Raw genomic sequence first — 22,367 nt, forward strand, 5'->3', positions numbered from 1 at the left:
AAGTGGAAATTGAATGGACAGGCTGCAACGAGAAGGCATCATCAAGCCGGTGGAATTCAACGAGTAGGCCAGTCCGAATGTCCCGGTACTTAAAGAGGACGGCACGGTCAGAATTTGTGGGGACTATAAAGTAACAATTAACCGTTTCTCGCTGCAGGACCAGTACCTGCTACCCAAAACAGATGACCTATTTGCGACCCTGGCTGGAGGGAAGACGTTCACCAAGTTGGACCTAACCTCAGAGCTGGAGGAGTCTTCGAAAGGCCTCACTTGCATCAACACGCACAAAGGTCTGTTCATCTATAACAGATGCCCGTTCAGGATTCAGTCGGCCGCGGCAATCTTCCAACGGAACATGGAGAGCCTGCTAAAGTCAGTTCCTCGCACCATGGTTTTCCAGGACGACATACTGGTTACAGGTCGGGACACCATTGAGCACTTGAAGAATCTGGAAGAAGTTCTTAGTCGGTTGGATCACGTGGGACTCAGGTTGAAACGCTCAAAGTGTGTTTTCCTGGCGCAGGAGGTCGAGTTCTTGAGAAGAAGAATCGCAGCAGACGACATCAGACCCACTGACGCCAAGACAGAGGCCACCAAGAACGCGCCGAGACCACAGAACGTGACGGAGCTGCAGTCGTTCCTGGGACTCCTTAACTATTTTGGTAATTTCCTACCTGGGTTAAGCACCCTGCTAGAAACCCTACATGTACTACTGCGCAAGGGAGACGACTGGGTATGGGGGAATTCACAAGAGGCTGCCTTTGAGAAAACCAGAAATCTGTTGTGTTCAAACAAACTGCTTGTCCTGTATAACCCTTGTAAGCGATTAGTGCTAGCTTGCGATGTGTCGTCATACAGGGTCGGGTGTGTGTTACAACAGGCTAACGAATCGGGGATTTTGCAACGGTTTGCTTATGCGTACAGGGGTTTGTCCAAGGCCGAAAGGGCCTACAGCATGATTGAAAAAGCAGCTCTTGCGTGTGTTTATGGGGTAGAAAAAATGCACCAGTACTTGTTTGGCCTCAAGTTTGAGCTTGAAACTGATCACAAGCCGCTCATATCGCTATTCTCTGAGAGAAAAGGGATTAACACCAATGCCTCTGCCCGCATCCAAAGATGGGCATTCACGCTGTCAGCATACAACTATGTAATCCGCCACAGACTGGGCACAGAGAACTGCACTGATGCTCTCAGTCGGCTACCATTGCCCACTACCGGGGTGGAAATGGCACAGCCTGTGGATCTGCTCATGGTAATGGATGCATTTGAAAACGAAAAGTCACCCGTTATGGCCCGCCAGATCAGGACCTGGACCAGCCAGGAGTCTTTACTGTCCTTGGTAAAAATCTGTGTCCTCCATGGGAGCTGGACCAGCGTCCCAGCGGAGATGCAGGAGGCAATTAAGCCGTTCCACAGGCGCAAAGACGAAATGTCCCTGCAGGCGGACTGTCTGTTGTGGGGTAATCGGGTGGTCTTGCCCAAGAAAGGTAGAGATACGTTCATTTGTGAACTGCACAGCACCCACCCAGGCATTGTAATGATGAAAGCCTTAGCAAGATCCCATGTGTGGTGGCCCGGCATCAACTCAGATTTAGAGTTATGCGTGCGCCAGTGCAACACTTGCTCTCAGCTGAGCAATGCACCCAGAGAGGCACCACTAAGTTTGTGGTAGTGGTCCTCCAAACCATGGTCGAGGATCCACGTGGACTATGCGGGCCCATTTCGAGGCAAAATGTTCTTGGTTGTCGTGGATGCTTACTCAAAATGGATTGAATGTGCAATAATGTCTGTAAGCACGTCCACGGCCACCATTTAAAGCCTACAAGTCATGTTTGCCCCGAATGGCCTGCCTGATGTCCTAGTCAGCGACAATGGGCCGTGTTTCACCAGTGCTGAATTCAAGGAATTCATGACCCGCAATGGGATCAAGCACATCACATCTGCCCCGTTCAAGCCTGCATCCAACGGCCAGGCAGAACGGGCAGTTCAGACCATCAAGCAAAGCTTGAAATGCGTATCAGAAGGCTCCCTGCAGACCCGAATGTCCCAAGTGCTGCTCAGCAACCCCACCAGATCCTCTACTCACTCACCAGGGTTCCCCCAGCCGAGCTGCTCATGAAAAGGATGCTCAAAACAAGGCTCCCTCTTGTCCACCCTGATCTCCATGATCATGTGGAGGGCAGGCGGCATCAACAAAGTGTGTACCATGACCGCCCAAATTTGTCACGCGATATTGAGGTCAATAACTCTGTGTTTGTACTCAATTATGGACATGGTCCCAAATGGCTCGCTGGCATGGTCATAGCCAAAGAGGGAAGTAGGGTGTTTCAGGTCAAATTGGCCAATGGACTAACGTGCAAAAAACATATGGACCAAATCAAATTACGGTTCACCAACAGCTACGAACAACCCGAAGAAGACACCACCAACTTTTACCCTCAAACACACACACAAGTGGCAACCGACATCATGGTTGACCACGAAGCCGAACTCAACATTTCCAACAGCCCGAAGAACTAATCAACTCACCCGCACCCGCATTTGTACTAAGGCGATCGACAAGGGAGCGAAAAGCCCCAGATTGGCTCACCTTGTAAATAAGTGTACTATTAACTTTACGAGGGAGTGATGTTATGTATTTAACCCCTTGCAACCTGTATCACACTACCACCAGAGGGCCTACCTGTTGGAGTCCCAGGAGATCCCAGCATCCTTTGGGAGCACTGTATATAAGCAGACCACCTACTTTGGGGTTTTATTAAAAGGAGCTAAGGTCACACTTGCTCATTGTTCACAGTACTCAGTTTCATCCTTTATTATAAGTGCATCAATGATGATGATGATGATGTTTGTGGGAGCTTGCTGTGCGCAAGTTGGCTGCCGTGTTTCCTACATTACAACTGTGATTACACTCCGAAAGTACTTAATTGGCAGCCACGCACTTTGAGACGTCCTGTGGTCGTGAAAGGTGCTATATAAATAGAAGACTTTCTAACTAACACAAAAATAATATATGTGTCTAATTGTATAATTAATTTTGATACAAAAAAATACTTCTTGTGTTGTGTTAGTCCCGTGTCTCTACAGACGACAAACTGATCCTCCTTGGTGACTTCAACGCCAGAGTCAGTAAGGACACTGACCTCTGGGGAGGCGTGATCGGCAGAGAGGGGATAGGTAAGAGCAACTCCAGCGGTACCCTGCTCCTGACAAAATGCCTAGAACACGACCTTGTCATCACCAACACCTTGTTCCGCCAGAGGGACAAGTACAAGGCCTTGTGGCAACACCCTCGCTCCAAGCACTGGCACCTGTTTGACTACGTCATTGTTCGAGCGAGGGATTGCAAGGACATGCGCATCACCTGTGCCATGACAGGAACCGACGACTGACCACGACAGCCGTGGATAACCAAAGAAATAAAGGAGAATATCAAATTAAAAACCAATGCGTATAAGGTGCCCAAGGTTAGTGGGAAACTAGAAGATTGAGAAAATTTTAAACGACAGCAAAGAATGACTAAGAAAGCAATAAAGAAAGGAAAGATTTTAACCTACATATCGATTGGTCAAATCAAATCGCACGGGGTAGCCTGGAGGAGGAATTCATAGAATGCATACGGGATTGTTCCTGACCCTGGTCACCTCACCAGCCACAGCCCTCTCGTCCGACTGCCACCTAAAACCTCGGTCGTGGAGGTACGGATTCCCGAGCAGCGGCTCCTGCAGGACAGCCGCTACTCCAGCCGGTGGAAAGCTGCGCTTGGTGGAGACTTTGTTCCAGACCCTGGTGAGTTCCTTGTAAAAGACAGGCAGCTCCTGGGCGGCGGTTCTGACGCCCCCCAAGCTCACAAACAGGAGCTGCGTGTCGTAGTTGAGGCCTTGCTGCTGGCGGAAGAAATACGTCGCCAGCACACGCCACCTCGGAGGGGGCTCGACGTAAAGGTATCTCTGCAGGGTCTGAAGACGGAAAGTCGCGAGCTGGGCGCTGACACACACCAACGACTGACCGCCCTCCCTAAGCGGGAGACTCAAGACCGCGGCAGAGACCCAGTGCTTCCTGTTGTTCCAGAAGAAGTCCACCAGCTTCTTCTGTATCTTGACGACAAATGCAGAGGGGTCAAAGTGACCAGCCGGTACCACAACATGGCGGCCACCAGCGCTCGACTAGCGCTCGACCCCTGTAGGACAGCACCCGGAGCAGTCCTGTCCAGCGCCCTAGGCGAGCGGCGACCTTCGCCTCCAGCTCTTGCCAGTTCGCCGGCCAGGCTTCCTCGTCGGGGCTAAGGTAGACTCCTTGATAGAGGAGATGGGTCGTGCTCCAGGCAAAAGGCCTGAGCTCCTCCGGCAGGGAGTCCACCCGCCACTGACCCACCAGGAGTCCGGAACATTTCTCCCAGTTGATCCTGGTGGAGGATGCGGGCCGAGTAAATCTCCTGGCACTCACGCATCCTCCGCAGGTCAACGGGATCCTCTCCCGCGAGGAGCACGTCATCGGCGTAAGCCCCGACCCGGCCACCACAGGAGCATCGCAACGATCAGGTGGTGTTGATTGACAGGACAATCTGAAGCCTGATTGGACGCTGAGCTTTGATTGACATGTGAGTTGGTGCGCCCATTGGCTAGCAGTGTGGCGGATGGGCGGCGGCGAGCGGGCCTGTAAGTGGCGCGGATTTTCAGTTGGAAGCTGAACGCAAGGAGGTGGGGGGGGTGAGTTTCGGGTTTGAGGCCTCGTGCTGGGACCGGGACCTTGGTCTGGAGTGGACTGTGAGGCGCGGATCTAGTTGTCACCGCCTCGGCGTTCTCTGGCTTTGCCGACTCGTTGTTACGTAAAGTGTTGTGAGTGCGGCCTGCGGATCCCCGAGCTCGAATTACAGCGGGTCCGGAGCCAGGAGCTTGGGCCTCTCGGCGAGAGCCTGCCCTTATCTACACACGGGAGCGATGGTAACCTGAGACTGCCGGTAAAGGCGGCCGGGTACTGGGCACCAGTTAGGGGGGGAAAGGCTCAGGACTTTCTCTCGGAGTATGACTAAATAAACCGCCTACCAGGGCAGGCCAGAGTCCGTCCTCCCTTCCTTCGCAACCACCCCCCGCCCCCCGCTTTCTTCGACCCCCCCCCTCCGCTTCCTTCGCCCCCCCCCCCCCACCCGCTTCCTTCGCCCCCCCCCCCACCCGCTTCCTTCGCCCCCCCCACCCGGTTTCTCCTCAGCCCTACTAACTGCTATCAGTGTCTCTTACTATGAACCATTCATACCTTTACTTGATCATTTTTTTGATTAATTTGCCCCATCTTCCCCCCTCTTTTTAACTTTGTTGATGTCCTGTATAGTGGGTTTCTCAATTTAAAAAAAACAGGAGTGTTACAATCCTTGTAAATGTTCCACATGTAATGTCACTCCAGGGAACTGGCTGACCTCTGCTCCCTTCTGTCCTAGGAATGGCTCAGGAAGTAATCGATGTGGATATGCTGCCGGAGGAGGAAGTTGTTGCAACACATTCGAGCCTCCAAGACCCAGTGACTGTGCACCCAGGCACTGTCGGTGCACTCAGTGACGAGGAGTCAAGGGGACCCTCTGTAAGTGCGGCCCCTCCAAGTGCTCACAGCGGCGGGCTGGAAGCGGCGTTACTAACTGAGGAACTTCAAAGACTGCAAGGCGCACTGAGAACCGTGGCCCAGCACTTCTCACTTGGGCAGAGACCTGGGCACCAGCGCAGGCAGTTGAGGTGGAACGGCCGCCGTCAGCCGGGCGCAAGTGCTTCCCAGAGATCGGCATCATCCAGGTAACCTATGAACCTATACTAAGTGACAAAGGAGTTGAAAATCCAGTTGCTATGATGTGATTTATCTAATGTTGAGCATCAGATTCACATTAATTGCTTTTACTTCAATGCTCCTTTGGCTGTGTGAATCCACCGATGTTCTGAACTCTCGATCCACTACTGCACTTGGTAGTACTGCAGAATTAGAGCATACAGCCCTTGAGTCTGCTCCGATATTCTAAGAGGTCATACCTGATCTTTGACCTCAACTCTATTTTCTCGCCTGAGTTGACCTGGCTGAATGGGCTACTGAGCTGTAAATATGTCTGATTTTGGAATCCCTAGGAATTTGCCTCCAGATCATTGTATGGATAGTTGACGAGATCTGGATGCCACAGGTTGATGTATTTTTGTCTATACTGCTCAGAAACTTGCTGTCTCTATCACCCTTCTGTGTCACACAGGTTCAACCCAGCAACTCCTGCCATCAACAACATTTGGGACAAGCAGTCTTAAGGGTGGAATTAGTCATTCTGAACAACACAGTGAACTCTAGCATTTAAAATGACTCTTCTGTCCAGGCTGGGTTGTGTGTAGATTAGAACCATCCATCTATGTTCAACCAGCAGGTTAGAGGGTGAAAAATCGTAATTCGATACTTGTGAAACCAATATTGTAACTGGGACTACAATGGTGGTTAATATTACTAACCCACTTGCTTTGCTTTTGAGTGTTTTTCCTCAGTAAGTTGTTGTGGAAATGGAATGCACTGCCTAATATGGTGGTGGAAGCACATTCAATAGTAACTTTCAAAAGAGAATGAGATAAATACTTGAAACGGAAAAAATTGCAGGACTATGTGGAAAGAGCAGGGGAGTGGGACTAAGTGGATAGGTTTCAAAGAGCTGGCACAGGCACAATGGACCGAATTTCCTCCTCCTGTACTATGATTCTAGTGAACTCTAATAGGTTGGAGTGGAAGGGGAAACTTGTGCAAAATGGGTGGGGGGGGGGGGCAAAGGAGAGCGAGGGAATGTTTTTGAAATATCGGTAGTAACAGCGCTGGAATGTAAAAATGATATTTAATAGTAAAAGCTGGAAATACTCAGTGACAGAAAACGGATTCGTATTTAGTTTGGGACCCTTCCTCAGAACTCTGCCAGATATGAAGGGCCTCGCCTGAAACATAAGCTTGACCTCTGTCAATTACTGATGGAGCCGCTATGTATTTCCAGCATTCTCATTATTACTTTAATCACCATGCACATTAACCATGTGGCATCCTCCAGCTCCTCTGTGGGAGTATCTGTAGGGGTAAAAGGAAGGTTCTCTCCCTCGGGGTGGACTACCTGATGTAGATAATCGATACCTCGCCCTTTGCCCTCTGTTTAACGACCACGGAAGTAAACAAACGAAACCTCAAGTTTAATCGGCTTTATTTCGAGCAATGCAAGGGAGGGTTCGGTCGTGGAACCTTCCAACTACATGAGGTTTCGGGTATAATTTATACAGGCTTTGGAGAGGAGCTACCCTCCTACAAAATCATCGATAGGTCTATTGCTATCAGCCGAGTTACATTGATTTGTCGAATCATATCAGACTGGTTGAGTGGTATATGCAACTGTCCATCTCCCATCATTGTGTCGTTCCATTATTTTTCCTCTGCCACAGTCTGCATGTCGCCTAAAGTAACTGTTCTCAAAATACTGGCTTTCTTATCTCTTCCTCAGAGACTTGTGTGTGTTACTAAGGTTAAGGATACAGTTTTAATGCATTATAAGTGTGCTGTACTACATAAGCAAGTGTTACATACATAGGCAATTTCTCAGACCGCCCCTAATACGGATTAGTTCACCACCTTCAGTAATGTGTTCTGACCACCTTTTCAGTCTGCTCTTTTTCCTGCTATAATTTGTCCCTTACAATTCCCCCCTTGGCTGTATGTCCAAGATAGGCCATTTCCCAATTAATTCCACATAGGTGAGCTTCCAGGGTTGTCCTTTCGCTTGGGTAGCGCTACTTCCCGAGCTGCAGGACCTATCTGTTGGCTTTCCATCAAGATTATACTAAATAAGTCCGTTCTGCCAGACTGTCTAATTTCCCTTTATTCAATGTTTTAACTATAGTACGGGCTAGGGCCTGCCTCTTACATTGGTTACACTTCTTTACAGGATAATACTAGCAAGATGAGTTCCCTTGCACTACAACCAGTACATTGAGTCCAGCATAGTTCATGTATAAGTCCTTTCTAGCCAACATTTTCTCGGTGTGCGAATTATGCCCCGTCTGGGGTATCCTCTGTTTCTTCTATCTTTCCTCCACTTGGGGTCTTCACTATTCTGCCGAATTTCTGCCCTGCCTGGGGTATGCTCTATGTTGTCGAACGGTGTCCAATTCAGTCGAGTTTGTTCCTCTTTCAGTTCGAGTATCGGTTTTCCTTGCGGCCTAATGGCCTTCGCATAACCTCCTCGGGTAATGTCCATCATCGTCCTGTCGATGGTTTCCTCCTTTAGTTCAGGGGTTATAATAAACCCGTTTATATCTGTCTCATCAAGTGGAGTAAAGCAGAAGTCAATATCCATAATGGTGTATGAGGTGTTCCTTTCTTCATTTCAGTTGCTGTGGTGCTCACACATCAATCTCCATTTCCTCATGGAACAGCGATAATTTAGTAGTCCTCTGTTAGGGGGGGGTGATACTCAAGGTGCACCTGTCCACTTGGTCATATCCACAGTCATCTTTGATCATTCGTAGTGGACCTCGACATAAAGCAACTTGGTTATTTGTATAACAATCATCTATGCTGAGACTCTTAGTACTGTTCTCTTCAGTTACATTTCTGGATTGTCATGGTACCGCACGCGAGTTTCTCCTACATTTCTCTCCAAAAATCCTTGTAAGGTTCGTGTTAGGGCGTCAGCTCGATCATATATAGTGTGTCCCGCCGCATATCCCACACCTGCTATTTCTAGTATCCCTCTTTTTTTTCCCCGATCCTGCTTTTTACCTGACCCTCTTTCCACATTAAACTTCATGGTTTTTGATTCAGGGCCTTTAAGTGCCCACAGGGTCAGATTTTTATACAGGCTTATAGTGTTTAACCTGCAGAAGTTGGGGGATGGTTAAATTTGATAAATTTAGGAATACAGTAATTATTTGCTAGCGTACCCCGAAGTGTATCTTCTTGGTCTGCCATATCAATCCCCCTTTTGTCCCAGCGTTCATAGTTGGACACGTTTGTGGCGCTGGGGGTGTGGTGATCGGAGCCCTGGTAGTGCTCACTGTTGCTAAAGTAATGGGTGGGGCCATGTTGGTGGGTCTGTCTCTGGAGGTATCCCTCCACCACCATTCATAGATGTTGAGTGAAACCTGCACCCCTTTCCCCTGGGGGCAGTATCTTTGTCCTTCCTGATTATAAAACACACCGTGGTCTTACTGGTCTGTATTACTGGCCCATCCCCAATGTTGTTTCGTTTCCTTGTTACGTTGTTTTATGGCCATTATTTAAGTCTACTGTTGCTCCGTCCATCACCATCAGTGTTTTTGATTCTTTATTACACTAATGTCGCCAGAGTCCCTGTAATACAGGCCTTGCCGTTCCTCAGTCTGATGTTCTTGATATGAGGCTGCGTTACCTTACGTTGTTTCCACGAGCACTAGTCCTGTATATATAAAAAAAAACCAATATTTCTCGGTCGTCGGCGGTTAGTTAGTGACCATGCTTTTTTAACTGGGTCCAGTGTTTCCACTTGCCGATACTCCTTTATAACTATGCAGGCGCACATGTCCCTTGCCATCCTCACCATCACATGATTGGTCCCTTTGGGGTGTTTGGACCTTCTGTCCTTGATTACTTGCTGATCTCTAGCCTGTGCTTTTAAGTCATGTAACTGCATAGAGAGTTCCATCACAAACCCCCTGTCTTTATAAGGTCCTTCGTCCTTGCTTCCTGTAACCAGGACTTCTGGCATTCTCATTGCCCTTCCAGTCATTAGCTCAAAGAGTGCCATTCCTGTCGTCCGAGCTTCATCAGTACTCTGGGTAACATCTCTACCCACCCTTTTCCAGGTTCCTCGATTGTTTTAGCTAGGGCTGTTTTTACGGTCCTTTTCATTCGTTCCACCAATCCGGAGGATTCCGAATGGTATGGGATATGGAACCTTTGCCTAATCCTGAGTAAAGCGCAGGCCTGTTTCATCACCTTCCCTGTAAAGTGGATACCTTGATCTGAGTCCAGCTGTAGTGGCATTCCTCATCGGGGTATTTTGCGCATGTCATGCACCTTCTACAGTGTACCTCTATATCTCTACTTATTCCCTTCCACCACCAGCATCTGGACATCGAACTTGCCTGTATGGACATACCTGTGGTATAAATTTAATAGGCTCCCCGGATGCATTCCGGGGCCACCACATTCCCATCTTTCCTCCATATCCTGTTGAACCCTTGTTGGGCCCCTCTCTGTTTCCACCCCTCCTTTTCCTGTGGAGTAGCTTCTCCCTGTACCTTAAGCATCTCTACTTCCTCAGGCCCGATTGTACATGCTCTGACCTGGGCTTCCCCGGCCAGTGTACCTGTCTCCGCCACCCGCTTGGCTGCTTCGTCTGCCCATGCATTTTTATGTGTGCTTTGACCTTTATGGACATACTCCTGGGGTAGGAGGGAGGCGTCCACTAATTTTTTAACAATCTCCTCATGTTTAATCGGCCCTCCTCCTGAGGTCACATATCCCCATCTGCTCTAGGCTATCATATAATCATGCACTACTCCAAAAGCATATTGACGGTCTGTATAAATGTTTACTCTTTTTCCCCTAGCCAGCCTCAGAGCCTCAGTGAGAGCCACTAATTCAGCCACTTGAGCTGATCGACCCCCCCCCCCCCACTCCTACCGTCCTTCCCTTTTGACCTGTCCACTGCTATCTACCACTGCCCATCCAGTCGTGGTGTCCCGTTGATCGATCTACATATACATCCATGTCTGCCTCCTCAAGCAGGGTTTCACTCGCCTGACTACTTCCCTCGTCTTCTCCTATTGGGCTACACTGATGCTACTCTCCCTGCGTAATGACCTGCAAGGTTGTTGCAGTGGTCTTTTTTGTTACCGTCCCGTTTGGAGGGGAAGAGTATTGCTTCCCACCTTGCCCTTCGTGCGTTGGATACCGTTTTTAGCCTTCCTATGTTAAGCAATTCTACTAAGGTATGCTGGGTATGTGTCCCGACATTACTATGCCACTGGCTTATGCCTGTCCCCATGTAATAATCTTTACTGTGATGGGTATAGATGTGGAAGGGCTTATTCTGGTCGGGTAATCCCAAGGCTGGAGCACTTGAGAGGTTGTTTTAACCTTACAACCACAATTTCCTGATCTCGACATTTCTGCAGTAGTTGAATAGCCCTAGTACCTGCCTGACCCCTTTCACGGTTCCTGGCCTGGGTATTGATCGAATTGCTTCCTTTCTGTCCTTAGGCATCTGTCTCTTCCCTTGTGATATTATGTATTCCTAGATATGTTACTTCGCTGCTCCTCACCTGCACCTTCCTAGAATTTATTTTTAATCCTGCACTCTGTAGAGCCCCTAATATTGTAGTTAAAACTAGTACGTATTGTTTTGTACTGGAGGCAATAAGTATATCAGCCACATACTGCAAAAGGGTGTGCACTTCTTTGCCAGTTGGGGGGGCCTCGCCCTCCTACGCCGCCTCCCTTATTGCAACTAAAACATATCGGGAGCTGTGCAGGGTGTGTCTCCTCCCCCTTCGTCTCTGCTGCTATTTTTGCTATCTTCTCCCTTTGTTCTGACTTTAACTCCTCTACGTGTTCTGCCCATCCCAAAGTTTCATCATAGTTATCCCCTATCTTAAATCCTAACTTAATTATCTTTTGATGTGCTCTCCTAGTCCATCTTTAAACATTTTCAAGAATGCTGCATCATTTTTGTCGGTCATCCGCCCAGAGTGGACTTTGTAGTTAATTCGTTTTTGTTCCCCGTACTCCCCTACCCTTTCGCCTGTCTTTGAGTCGCATTCAATATTCTATTCCAATTGGTTCTAATTGGTCCCCAGCTTACATCCCGTATTTGAGGAATTCCAATCTTAGCTTCTAACTCTTGAATTTGTTTTTTGAGTATCTATTTATTTTATCTGTCCTCTGTAACAGGCGAGTATTATTACATAGGCTTGTTCTGTTTAATTCTTATTCTGACTATCCCACCGAGTCTTTTGGCTGCCATCCTTCCCAAATTAATAATATGCAGTATAAAACAGCTGTCACTGGAAAGGGTTGACTCCTTTTACAGGTTTGTAAGAAGGCCTGATATCATTTCGTGACTTCGTGTAACTTTTTAAACCTTTCCCGATACCAAAATTTTTTTCCTAAGCCTTTGTGCCTTCAAAACTTGCTTAGAAATTAGGAATCTGCTAAAACAGCAGAAATCATTAGTAAAGCTGTCATCGGGAAAGTAGCATTTTAGATTAAACTCCAATTGTTTCTAAACTTCCAATTTAAGTACTTAGCAAAGATTTAAAAAAAAAATTGATTTAAAACGTGACCACACATTTTTAATCGCTATTTTGTTTACTGAAATCCAATTCAAAATAAAGTACTGGCAACTGTGGCTTATTTTCCTTAGCTCTGTTTTGATTATGATTTACAATCAGGGAAACTGCCACACTTTATACATTTTCACACAAGCTATATACATTCCAGCATTTTGTTTTTAAGGTCCTGTTCACTGAGCAAATCTTGTGTTTTATTTCTCTTGGCACAAAAGCTTTCATGCCAGTTCCATCTTTTTTAAGAATTCAAAATTCAGCAACATTTTCGAATTCCCAGTTTTTTTTCTTTGCTGAGTTTGCATAGCTTAGATCTTTTCCCCTCGTTATTTTCAAACGCTCTCCTGCTTGTTTAGACTGTTCGGGACTTTTTCTCTAAGCACCATCCATTTAAATTTTTTCTTTACTGCAATGAAACTTTCTCGTAATTTAAAATCATTATCAACATAGCGTCTTTTATCTCTTTTCCAATAATCACACTTTGAAACAAAGCCGAGATTTCACTGAAAATTTGGCTTTCATTGGTTAATTACCCTCCAATCAAACCAATATCTTTTTTCACAGCCAATATTAATTAGTATCTCTTTCCTAATTAGTCGTTCAATTTGTTTTCCTTTTTAGCAGTCTAGTTTCAAGGTTGCGTCTTTATCTTTTGATTAAAAACAAGCTGTCCTTTGAGAATTCAACAGTCAAGCTTCCACGTGAATACTTTCACTTAAAGACAGACATTCACACCATCTTATCCTAAAGGGTTGATGGTGGATAGGCAATGGCAAACATTTAAAGATCACATAGATGAACTTCAGCAATTGTACATCCCTGTCTGGAGTAAAAATAAAACGGGGAAAGTGGCTCAACCGTGGCTAACAAGGGAAAGTAAGGATAGTGTTAAATCCAAGGAAGAAGCATATAAATTGGCCAGAAAAAGCAGCAAACCTGAGGACTGGGATTCAGCAGAGAAGGACAAAGGGTTTAATTTAAGAGGGGGAAAATAGAGTACGAGAAGCAGCTTGCCGGGAACATAAAACTGACTGCAAAAGCTTCGATAGATATGTGAAGAGAAAAGGATGAGTGAAGACAAATGTAGGTCCCTTGCAGTCGGATTCAGGTGAATTTATAATGGGGAACAAAGAAATGGCAGACCAATTGAACAAATACTTTGGTTCTGTCTTCCTGAAGGAAGACACAAATAACCTTCCGGAAGTACTAGGGGACCGAGAGTCTAGTGAGAAGGAGGAACTGAAGGATATCCTTATTAGGCGGGAAATTGTGTTAGGGAAATTGATGGGATTGAAGGCCGATAACTCCCCCGGGGCCTGATAGTCTGCATCCCAGAGTACTTAAGGAAGTGGCCCTAGAAATAGTGGATGCATTGGTGATCATTTTCCAACTGTCTATCGACTGGATCAATTCCTATGGACTGGAGGATAGCGAATGTGACACCACTTTTTAAAAAGGGAGGGAGAGAGAAAGCGGGTAATTATAGACCGGTTAGCCTGACATCAGTGGTGGGGAAAATGTTGGAATCAATTAAAGGTGAAATAGCTGCGCATTTGGAAAGCAATGACAGGATCGGTCCAAGTCAGCATAGATTTATAAAGGGGAAATCGTGCTTGACAAATCTTCTAGAATTTTTTGAGGATGTAACTAGTAGAGTGGACAAGGGAGAACCAGTAGATGTGGTGTATTTGGACTTTCAAAAGGTTTTTGACAAGGTCCCACACACGAGATTGGTGTGCAAAATCAAAGTACATTGCATTGGGGGTAATATACTGACGTGGATAGAGAACTGGTTAGCAGACAGGAAGCAGAGAGTCGGGATAAATGGGTCCTTTTCAGAATGGCAGGCAGTGACTAGTGGATTGCTGCAGGGCTCAGTGCTGGGACCCCAGCTCTTTACAATATACATCAATGATTTGGATGAAGGAATTGAGTGTAATATCTCCAAGTTTACAGATGACACTAAACTGGGTGGCGGTGTGAGCGGTGAGGGGGAAGCTATGAGGCTGCAGAGTTACTTGGACAGGTTAGGTGAGTGGGCAAATGCATGGCAGATGCAGTATAATGTGGATAAATGTGAGGTTATCCACTTTGGTGGCAAAAATGCAAAGACAGAATATTATCTGAATGGTGGCAGATTAGGACAAGGGGAGGTGCAGCCAGACCTGGGTGTAATGGTTCATCAGTCATTGAAAGTTGGCATACAGGTACAGCAGGCGGCAAAGAAGGCAAATGGCACGTTGGCCTTCATAGCTAGGGGATTTGAGTATAGGAGCAGGGGAAGGTCTTACTGCAGTTGTACAGGGCCTTGGTGAGGCCTCACGTGGATTATTGTGTTCAGTTTTGGTCTCCTAATCTGAGGAAGGATGTTCTTGCTATTGAGGGAGTTCAGCGAAGGTTCACCAGACTGATTCCCGGGATGGCAGGACTGACATACGAGGAAAGACTGGATGAACTGGGCCTTTATACATTGGAGTTTAGAAGGATGAGAGGGGATCTCATAGAAATATACAAGATTCTGAAGGGACGGGACAGGTTAGATGCGGGTAGATTGTTCCCGATGTTGAAGTCCAGAACCAGGGGACGCAATCTTAGGATAAGGGGTAGGCCATTTAGAACGGATGAGAAACTTCTTCACTCAGAGTTGTTAAACTGTGGAATTCCCTGCTGCAGAGTGTTGTTGATGCCAGTTCATTGTATATATTCAAGAGGGAGTTAGATATGGCCCTTGCGGCTAAGGGGATCAAGGGGTATGGAGAGAAAGCAGGAAAGGGGTACTGAGGAAATGATCAGCCATGATCTTATTGAATTGTGGTGCAGGCTCGAAGGGCCGAATGGCCTACTCCTGCACCTATTTTTTATGTTTTTCAGCAACTTAATCGCAAACACTTTTTCGTCTGGGTACCCTTTTCGTCTCCTTTACCAGATTCCGTGTACTGTTTCCAAGCCTTTTCCCTGTTAGCTCTTATACCCGGGACCCTTTTTGATTCATATCTCAGAGACCACCCCCCCCCCCCCCCCCATTGGTCTTCATTTTATCCCACTGGCCAGTTTTCCTCAACATCCTGGGTTCCCACCCCTCTTTTTAGATTGAATTCCTTTTTCAGGAAATACACCTATCCCCAACCTTGATTTTCGCCTTTCCGTGGTTCGCTATAACTTCTATAGATTACCCCCTTCTAATTCTTATACAGATTACCTCCTTCCCCGTCAATGCTACAGCTGCAGGTGGTACAACAACATACTCGCTGCCATTGCTAGCTGTCACATCATCCAGGTCGGAGGGTCTGCACCCTGCTCGCAGCGCCAATTGTAGCAGTAAAAGGAAGGCTTCTCTTCTTCGGGGTGGACTCCCTGATACAGATAATCGACACCTCGCCCTTTGCCCTCTATAATGACCACGAAAGTAAACAAACAAAACCTCAGGTTTAACCGGCTTTATTTCGAGCAACGCAAGGGAGGGTTCGGTCATGGAACCTTCAAAAATACATGAGCTTCGGGTATAATTTATACAGGCTTTGGAGAGGAGCTTACCCTCCTACAAAGTCAATAGGTCTATTGCTATCAGTGGAGTTACATTGATTTGTCGACTCTTATCAGACTGGCTGAGTGGTATATGCAACTGTCCATCTCCCATCATTGTGTTGTTCCATTATTTTCCCTCTGCCACAGCCTGCATGTCGCCTAAAGTAACTGTTCTCAAAATACTGGCTTTCTTATCTCTTCCTCAGAGACGTCTAATCAAAATTGTAACTGCTGACTATGTGTTACTAAGGTTAAGGATACAGTTTTAATGCATTATAAGTGTGCTATATCTATATAAGTGCTACATACACGGGCAATTTCTCAGATGTCCCTAATATTGATTAGTTCACCACCTTCAGCATTGTGTTCTGACCACCTTTTCAGTCTGCTCTTTTGCCTGCTATAATTTATCCCTTACAGTGTCCCAGTCACATTGCATACTTTGCAGCAACAATTCAGTGCTGGGTGTTCGCTCCCTTGTGATGGCAGTGTAGACTGAGGATACTTTGATAGATTTGGATCACACATGCTGTTGGGTGGTGCTGTGTCTTCTGCAGCAGGCAGAACTGTTCTTTGCCAGCATTGGAAACAAAATCTTTTGCTCCATTCTAATTTCCCCATTTCTGGTCCGTTTGTTTCACTTTTGTTACTGTAAATGGCAACTTTGTGTTGTGCCGATTCTTGGCTTTGCGTTATCGGCAGATCTGGGAACTTTCCTGCATCTGTGAAGTAGATGATGCATCTGTCTTGTTTGCATATGTTATTGTTGAGTCGGTATCTGGAACTGGTATGATTTTCCATGAATGTTTTGATAGTGCCTACTCCTGCTGTATTTAAGTGTTCGAGAATGATTTATTGATACTATTGCATCTCGATGGAGTTGCTCAGGAATTGATATGGATTGTGACCATGATCTCTGTCCTGTTATTGGAGATAGACAGTGTTGTACTTTGGGAGAGTGTGATGGCAGGACACGGTCGTGTCGCAGTGATTTGTGTCTTCCAATGGGAGGGAATAGGGGGCCAGGATTGAGAGGATGAGATGTATCTGTCCCACCCCGCATTTGATGGTATTCCTGTTCTTGCGGTGGATGTGGAAGCATGGATCTAACTGGGACTCTGGTGCACAGGAGCTGCTGACATGCGTGCTGGTGAGAGAAATTATGGATTAGCTCTTTGGATGGAGTGAGGGTAGTGGGGGTGGAAAAGATTTGAGGAGGGGCACAAAAATGAGGGAGGGAAAGAGGGAATTTGAGTTTGGAGCAGCATGGGCCTCCAGTTGAGTAGGAGTATGCAGTTATCACATCTTAAAGAGAGCTCTGAATATATTCAAAACAGTAATGTGGCTTTAGCAAAAAAAAATTATTACAGCTTGTGAGAATTTGGAGCTTTTTGGACATTTTGAATAGAAACATAGAAAATAGGTGCAGGAGTAGGCCATTCGGCCCTTCTAGCCTGCACCGCCATTCAATGAGTTCATGGCTGAACATGCAACTTCAGTACCCCATTCCTGCTTTCTCACCATACCCCTTGATCCTTTTAGTAGTAAGGACTACATCTAACTCTTTTTTGAATATATTTAGTGAATTGGCCTCAACAACTTTCTGTGGTAGTGAATTCCACAGGTTCACCACTCTCTGGGTGAAGAAGTTCCTCCTCATCTCGGTCCTAAATGGCTTACCCCTTATCCTTAGACTGTGACCCCTGGTTCTGGACTTCCCCAACATTGGGGACATTCTTCCTGCATCTGACCTGTCTGAACCCATCAGAATTTTAAACGTTTCTATGAGGTCCCCTCTCATTTTTCTGAACTCCAGTGAATACAAGCTCAGTTGATCCAGTCTTTCTTGATAGGTCAGTCCCGCCATCCCGGGAATCAGTCTGGTGAACCTTCGCTGCACTCCCTCAATAGCAAGAATGTCCTTCCTCAGGTTAGGAGACCAAAACTGTACACAATACTCCAGGTGTGGCCTCACCAATGTCCTGTACAACTGTAGCAACACCTCCCTGCCCCTGTACTCAAATCCCCTCGCTATGAAGGCCAACATGCCATTTGCTTTCTTAACCACCTGCTGTACCTGCATGCCAACCTTCAATGACTGATGTACCATGACACCCAGGTCTCGTTGCACCTCCCCTTTTCCTAATCTGTCACCATTCAGATAATAGTCTGTCTCTCTGTTTTTACCACCAAAGTGAATAACCTCACATTTATCCACATTATACTTCATCTGCCATGCATTTGCCCACTCACCTAACTTATCCAAGTCGCTCTGCAGCCTCATAGCATCCTCCTCGCAGCTCACAATGCCACCTAACTTAGTGTCATCTGCAAATTTGGAGATACTACATTTAATCCCCTCGTCTAAATCATTAATGTACAGTGTAAACAGCTGGGGCCTTAGCACAGAATCTTGCGGTACCCCACTAGTCACCGCCTGCCATTCTGAAAAGTGCCCATTTACTCCTACTCTTTGCTTCCTGTCTGACAACCAGTTCTCAATCCATGTCAGCACACTATCCCCAATCCCATGTGCTTTAACTTTGCACATTAATCTTTTGTGTGGGACCTTGTCGAAAGCCTTCTGAAAGTCCAAATATACCACATCAACTGGTTCTCCCTTGTCCACTTTACTGGAAACATCCTCAAAAAATTCTAGAAGATTTGTCAAGCATGATTTCCCTTTCACAAATCCATGTTGACTTGGACCTATCATGTCACCTCTTTCCAAATGTGCTGCTATGACATCCTTAATAATTGATTCCATCATTTTACCCACTACCGATGTCAGGCTTACTGGTCTATAATTCCGTTTTCTCTCCCTCCTTTTTTAAAAAGTGGGGTTACATTGGCTACCCTCCACTCGATAGGAACTGATCCAGAGTCAATGGAATGTTGGAAAATGACTGTCAATGCATCCGCTATTTCCAAGGCCGCCACCTTAAGTACTCTGGGATGCAGTCCATCAGGCCCTGGGGATTTATCGGCCTTCAATCCCATTAATTTCCCCAACACAATTTTCCGACTAATAAGGATTTCCCTCAGTTCCTCCTCCTTACTAGACCCTCTGACCCCTCTTATATCCGGAAGGTTGTTAGTGTCCTCCTTAGTGAATACCGAACCAAAGTACTTGTTCAATTGGTCTGCCATTTCTTTGTTCCCCGTTATGACTTCCCCTGATTCTGACTGCAGGGGACCTACGTTTGTCTTTACTAACCTTTTTCTCTTTACATATCTATAGAAACTTTTGCAATCCGTCTTAATGTTCCCTGCAAGCTTCTTCTCATACTCCATTTTCCCTGCCCTAATCAAATAAACCATCAGCAGGCTGGGGTCAGTACGTGGAAGTGTGATTGGTGGATGAAAGTAACAAGTTGCATTTATATAGCGCCTTCAACATAGTAAAACTTACCAAGGGCTTCACAGGAGCGCTATCAGATAAAATTTTACACCAGGCCACATGAGATGGTAGGACAGATGATCAAAAACTTGATCAGAGATTTACGTTTTAAGGAGAAGCGAGAGGCTTTGGCTTCACTCTCCTGAGTCAGAAGGTTGTGGGTTCAAGTCTCACTCCAGAGACTTGACCACAAAAATCTAGGCTGACACTTCAGTGGAGTACTGTGCTGTCGGAGGTGCTGTCTTTCAGATGAGACATTAAATTGCTCCCTCAGGTGGATGTAAAACATCCCATAGCACTATTTTGAAGAAGAGCTGGCGAGTTATCCCCGGTGTCCTGGCCAATGTTTATCCCTCAATCAATATCAATAAAAAACAAATTATATGGTCATTACCACATTGCTGTTTGTGGGAGCATGCTGTGCACAAATTGGTTGCGGCGTTTCCTACATTACAACAGTGATTGCTGCTGTAAAGCATTTTGGGACATCCTGAGGTGCTATATAAATGCAAGTCTTTACTTTTTAAGGGGAGGAATTCCAGAGATTTGGGCCTAGGCAGCTGAATACACGATTGCCAATGGTGGAACTCAGAAAATCAGGGATGCACGAGACCAGGATATGAGTGCAGAAATCTTGGCGGGTTGGAGGGGTTTACTGAGATGTGGTGAACTGAGGCCATGGAGGGGTTTGAACAAGAAAAGCAGAATTTTAAAATCGAGGTGTTGCTGGACCAGAAGCCAAAGTAGATCAGCGAGTGCCCGGGTGGTGAATGGGAGTTGGTGTAAGTTAGGTTATGGACAGCAGAGTTTTGGATGAGCTCAAGTTTATGGAGAGTGGAAGATGGGAGGCCAGCCAGAAGTGCATTGGAATAGTCGAGTCTAGAGGACAAGGGTGAGGGTGTCAGCAGCGGGGCTAGGGGGCAGGGATGCACCAGTGCAAGGTTGGGGAGGTACTCAGCACGTTTTCTTAATAGCTGGTGCATGAATGTTGCACGGTGGTGAGAGAAATTCTAAGGTGAAATGGTATGGGAGCAGTGGGAATTATTAAATAATGCAAAGTAGGAATCTAATCCAGAGTCGCTGTATTGAGTGTTTTTGTGGGATTGATTATTTGAATGTGATTGGTTCCCAGTGATCCTCCAGTAACGCTCGAGTACTACGTCACATGGACATGCTTTCACAAAGACACGCGATTTTTAATATATGCGTGTGTTGTGTTACATCGTGGCTGACTGTAGGGGTGTGCATCTTTATAGGGCAGTGGGCTGGATTCTTATGATGCAACTAGCGAGTGCAGTGTCTGATAAAGGATGCACCTTCCTGATAAACTTGGTGTGAGCGTGAAATAGAAACTGCTTTTCTCATGTATTGTACGTGCGCACCCTTCGCTCGGGTCGCTTTGCCCTTTTTAACTCTTTGTCTCCCTTTCTTAATCCTGTTTTTGTGTCTCTGCGGTTGTGTGCGGTGCGGCACAGCAGGACTCGAGAGTGGATAAATTATAAAGACGGACAGACATGCATTTCAGTAGAGCCTTTCATGACTTCAGGACGTCCCAAAGTGCTTTTGAAGTGTTATAATGTAGGATGGTTTAACGACTCATAGAATCATAGAATGGTTTCAGTACAGAAGGAGGCCTTTTGGCCTGTCGAGCCTGTGCCGGCTCTCTGCAAGAGGACCTCAGCTAGTCCCACTCCCCTGCCCTTTCCCCATAGCCCTGCAAATTTTTTTCCTTTGGGTGCTTATCCAATCCCTTTTAAAAGCCATGATTGAATCTGCCTCCACCACCCTTTTCAGGCAGTGAATTCGAGATCCTAACTACTCACTGTGTACAAAAGTTTTTCCTCGTGTAACCTTTGGTACTTCTGCCAATCACATTAAATTTGTGTCCTCTGATTCTTGACCTTTCTGCCAATGGGAAGAGTTTCTCTCTATCTACTCTGTCCAGACCCCTCATGATTTTGAACACCTCTATCAAATCTCCTCTCAACCTTCTCTGCTCTAAGGAGAACAACCCCAACTTCTCCAGTCTATCCACATAGCTGAAGTCCCTCATTCCTGGAACCATTCTTGTACATTTTTTCTGCACCCTCTCTAAGGCCTTCACATCCTTCCTAAAATGAGGTGCCCAGAATTTGACACAATACTCTCGTTGATGCCAAATCAGTATTTTATAAAGGTTCATCATAACTTCTTTGCTTTTGTACTCTGTGCCTCTAGTTATAAACCCCAGGAACTCGTGTGCTTTTTTTAACCGCTTTCTCAACCTGCCCTGCCACCTTCAACAATTTGTGCACATATACCCCCAGGTCTCTCTGTTCATGCACTCCCTTTAGAATTGTACCCTTTTGTTTATATTGCCTATCCTCCCATCTTTCTACCAAAATGAATCTTTTGCACTTCTCTGCATTAAATTTAATCTGTCTCGTGTCCGCCCATTTCACCAGCCTGTCTATGTCCTCTTGAGGTTGATCACTACCCTCCTCACTGTTCACTATACTTCCAAGTTTGTGTCATTTGCAAATTTTGAAATTGTGCCCTGTACACCTTAATATATATCCAGAAAAGCAGTGATCCTAGTACCGACCCCTCGGGAACACCACTGTGAACCCTCCTCCAGTCCGAAAAACAACAGTTTCACCACTACTCTCTGTTTCCTGCCACTTAACCAATTTCGTATCCAGGCTGCCATTGTCCCTTTTATTCCATGGGCTTCAACTTTGCTGACAAGCCTATTTTGTGGCACTTAAACACCTTTTGGAAGTCCATGTACATTACATCAACCGCATTGCCCTCATCAACCCTCTGTTACCGCATCAAAAAAGTTAGTTAAACATAATTTGCCTTTATCAAATCCGTGCTGGCTTTTCTTAATTAATCCACATTTGTCCAAGTGACTATTAACTTTGTTCCTGATTATCGTTTCTAAAAGCTTCCCCATCACCGAGGTTAAACTGACTGGCCTGTAGTTGCTTGCACCCTTTTTTGAACAAGGGTGTAACATTTGCAATTCTCCAGTCCTTTGGCCACCAGCCCCAAATCTAAAGAGGATTGGCAGATTATGTCCAGTACCTCCGCAATTTCCACCTTTTATTTCCCTCGGCATCTAGGATGCATCCCATCCAGTCTTG

The 22,367-nt window shown here is 46.2% G+C and overlaps 1 protein-coding gene across 5 annotated transcripts in view; it reads left to right on the top strand.

Moving 5' to 3' along the window:
• The first annotated feature begins 4,630 nt into the window (after nucleotides 1-4,630).
• rfwd3 (ring finger and WD repeat domain 3) overlaps nucleotides 4,631-22,367 on the top strand; it is a 57,401-nt gene continuing 39,664 nt past the window's right edge. The window contains exons 1-2 of one of the 5 annotated variants that reach the window (XM_070897848.1): nucleotides 4,631-4,658; nucleotides 5,435-5,780. In XM_070897848.1, the coding sequence (XP_070753949.1) occupies nucleotides 5,437-5,780 (344 nt within the window). In that variant the 5' untranslated portion in view covers nucleotides 4,631-4,658; nucleotides 5,435-5,436. The other 4 variants (XM_070897846.1, XM_070897845.1, XM_070897844.1 and 1 more) reach the window with 4 other exon arrangements.

The sequence above is a fragment of the Pristiophorus japonicus genome, chromosome 13 (assembly GCF_044704955.1).
Source record: "Pristiophorus japonicus isolate sPriJap1 chromosome 13, sPriJap1.hap1, whole genome shotgun sequence".
Lineage (NCBI taxonomy): Eukaryota > Metazoa > Chordata > Chondrichthyes > Pristiophoridae > Pristiophorus > Pristiophorus japonicus.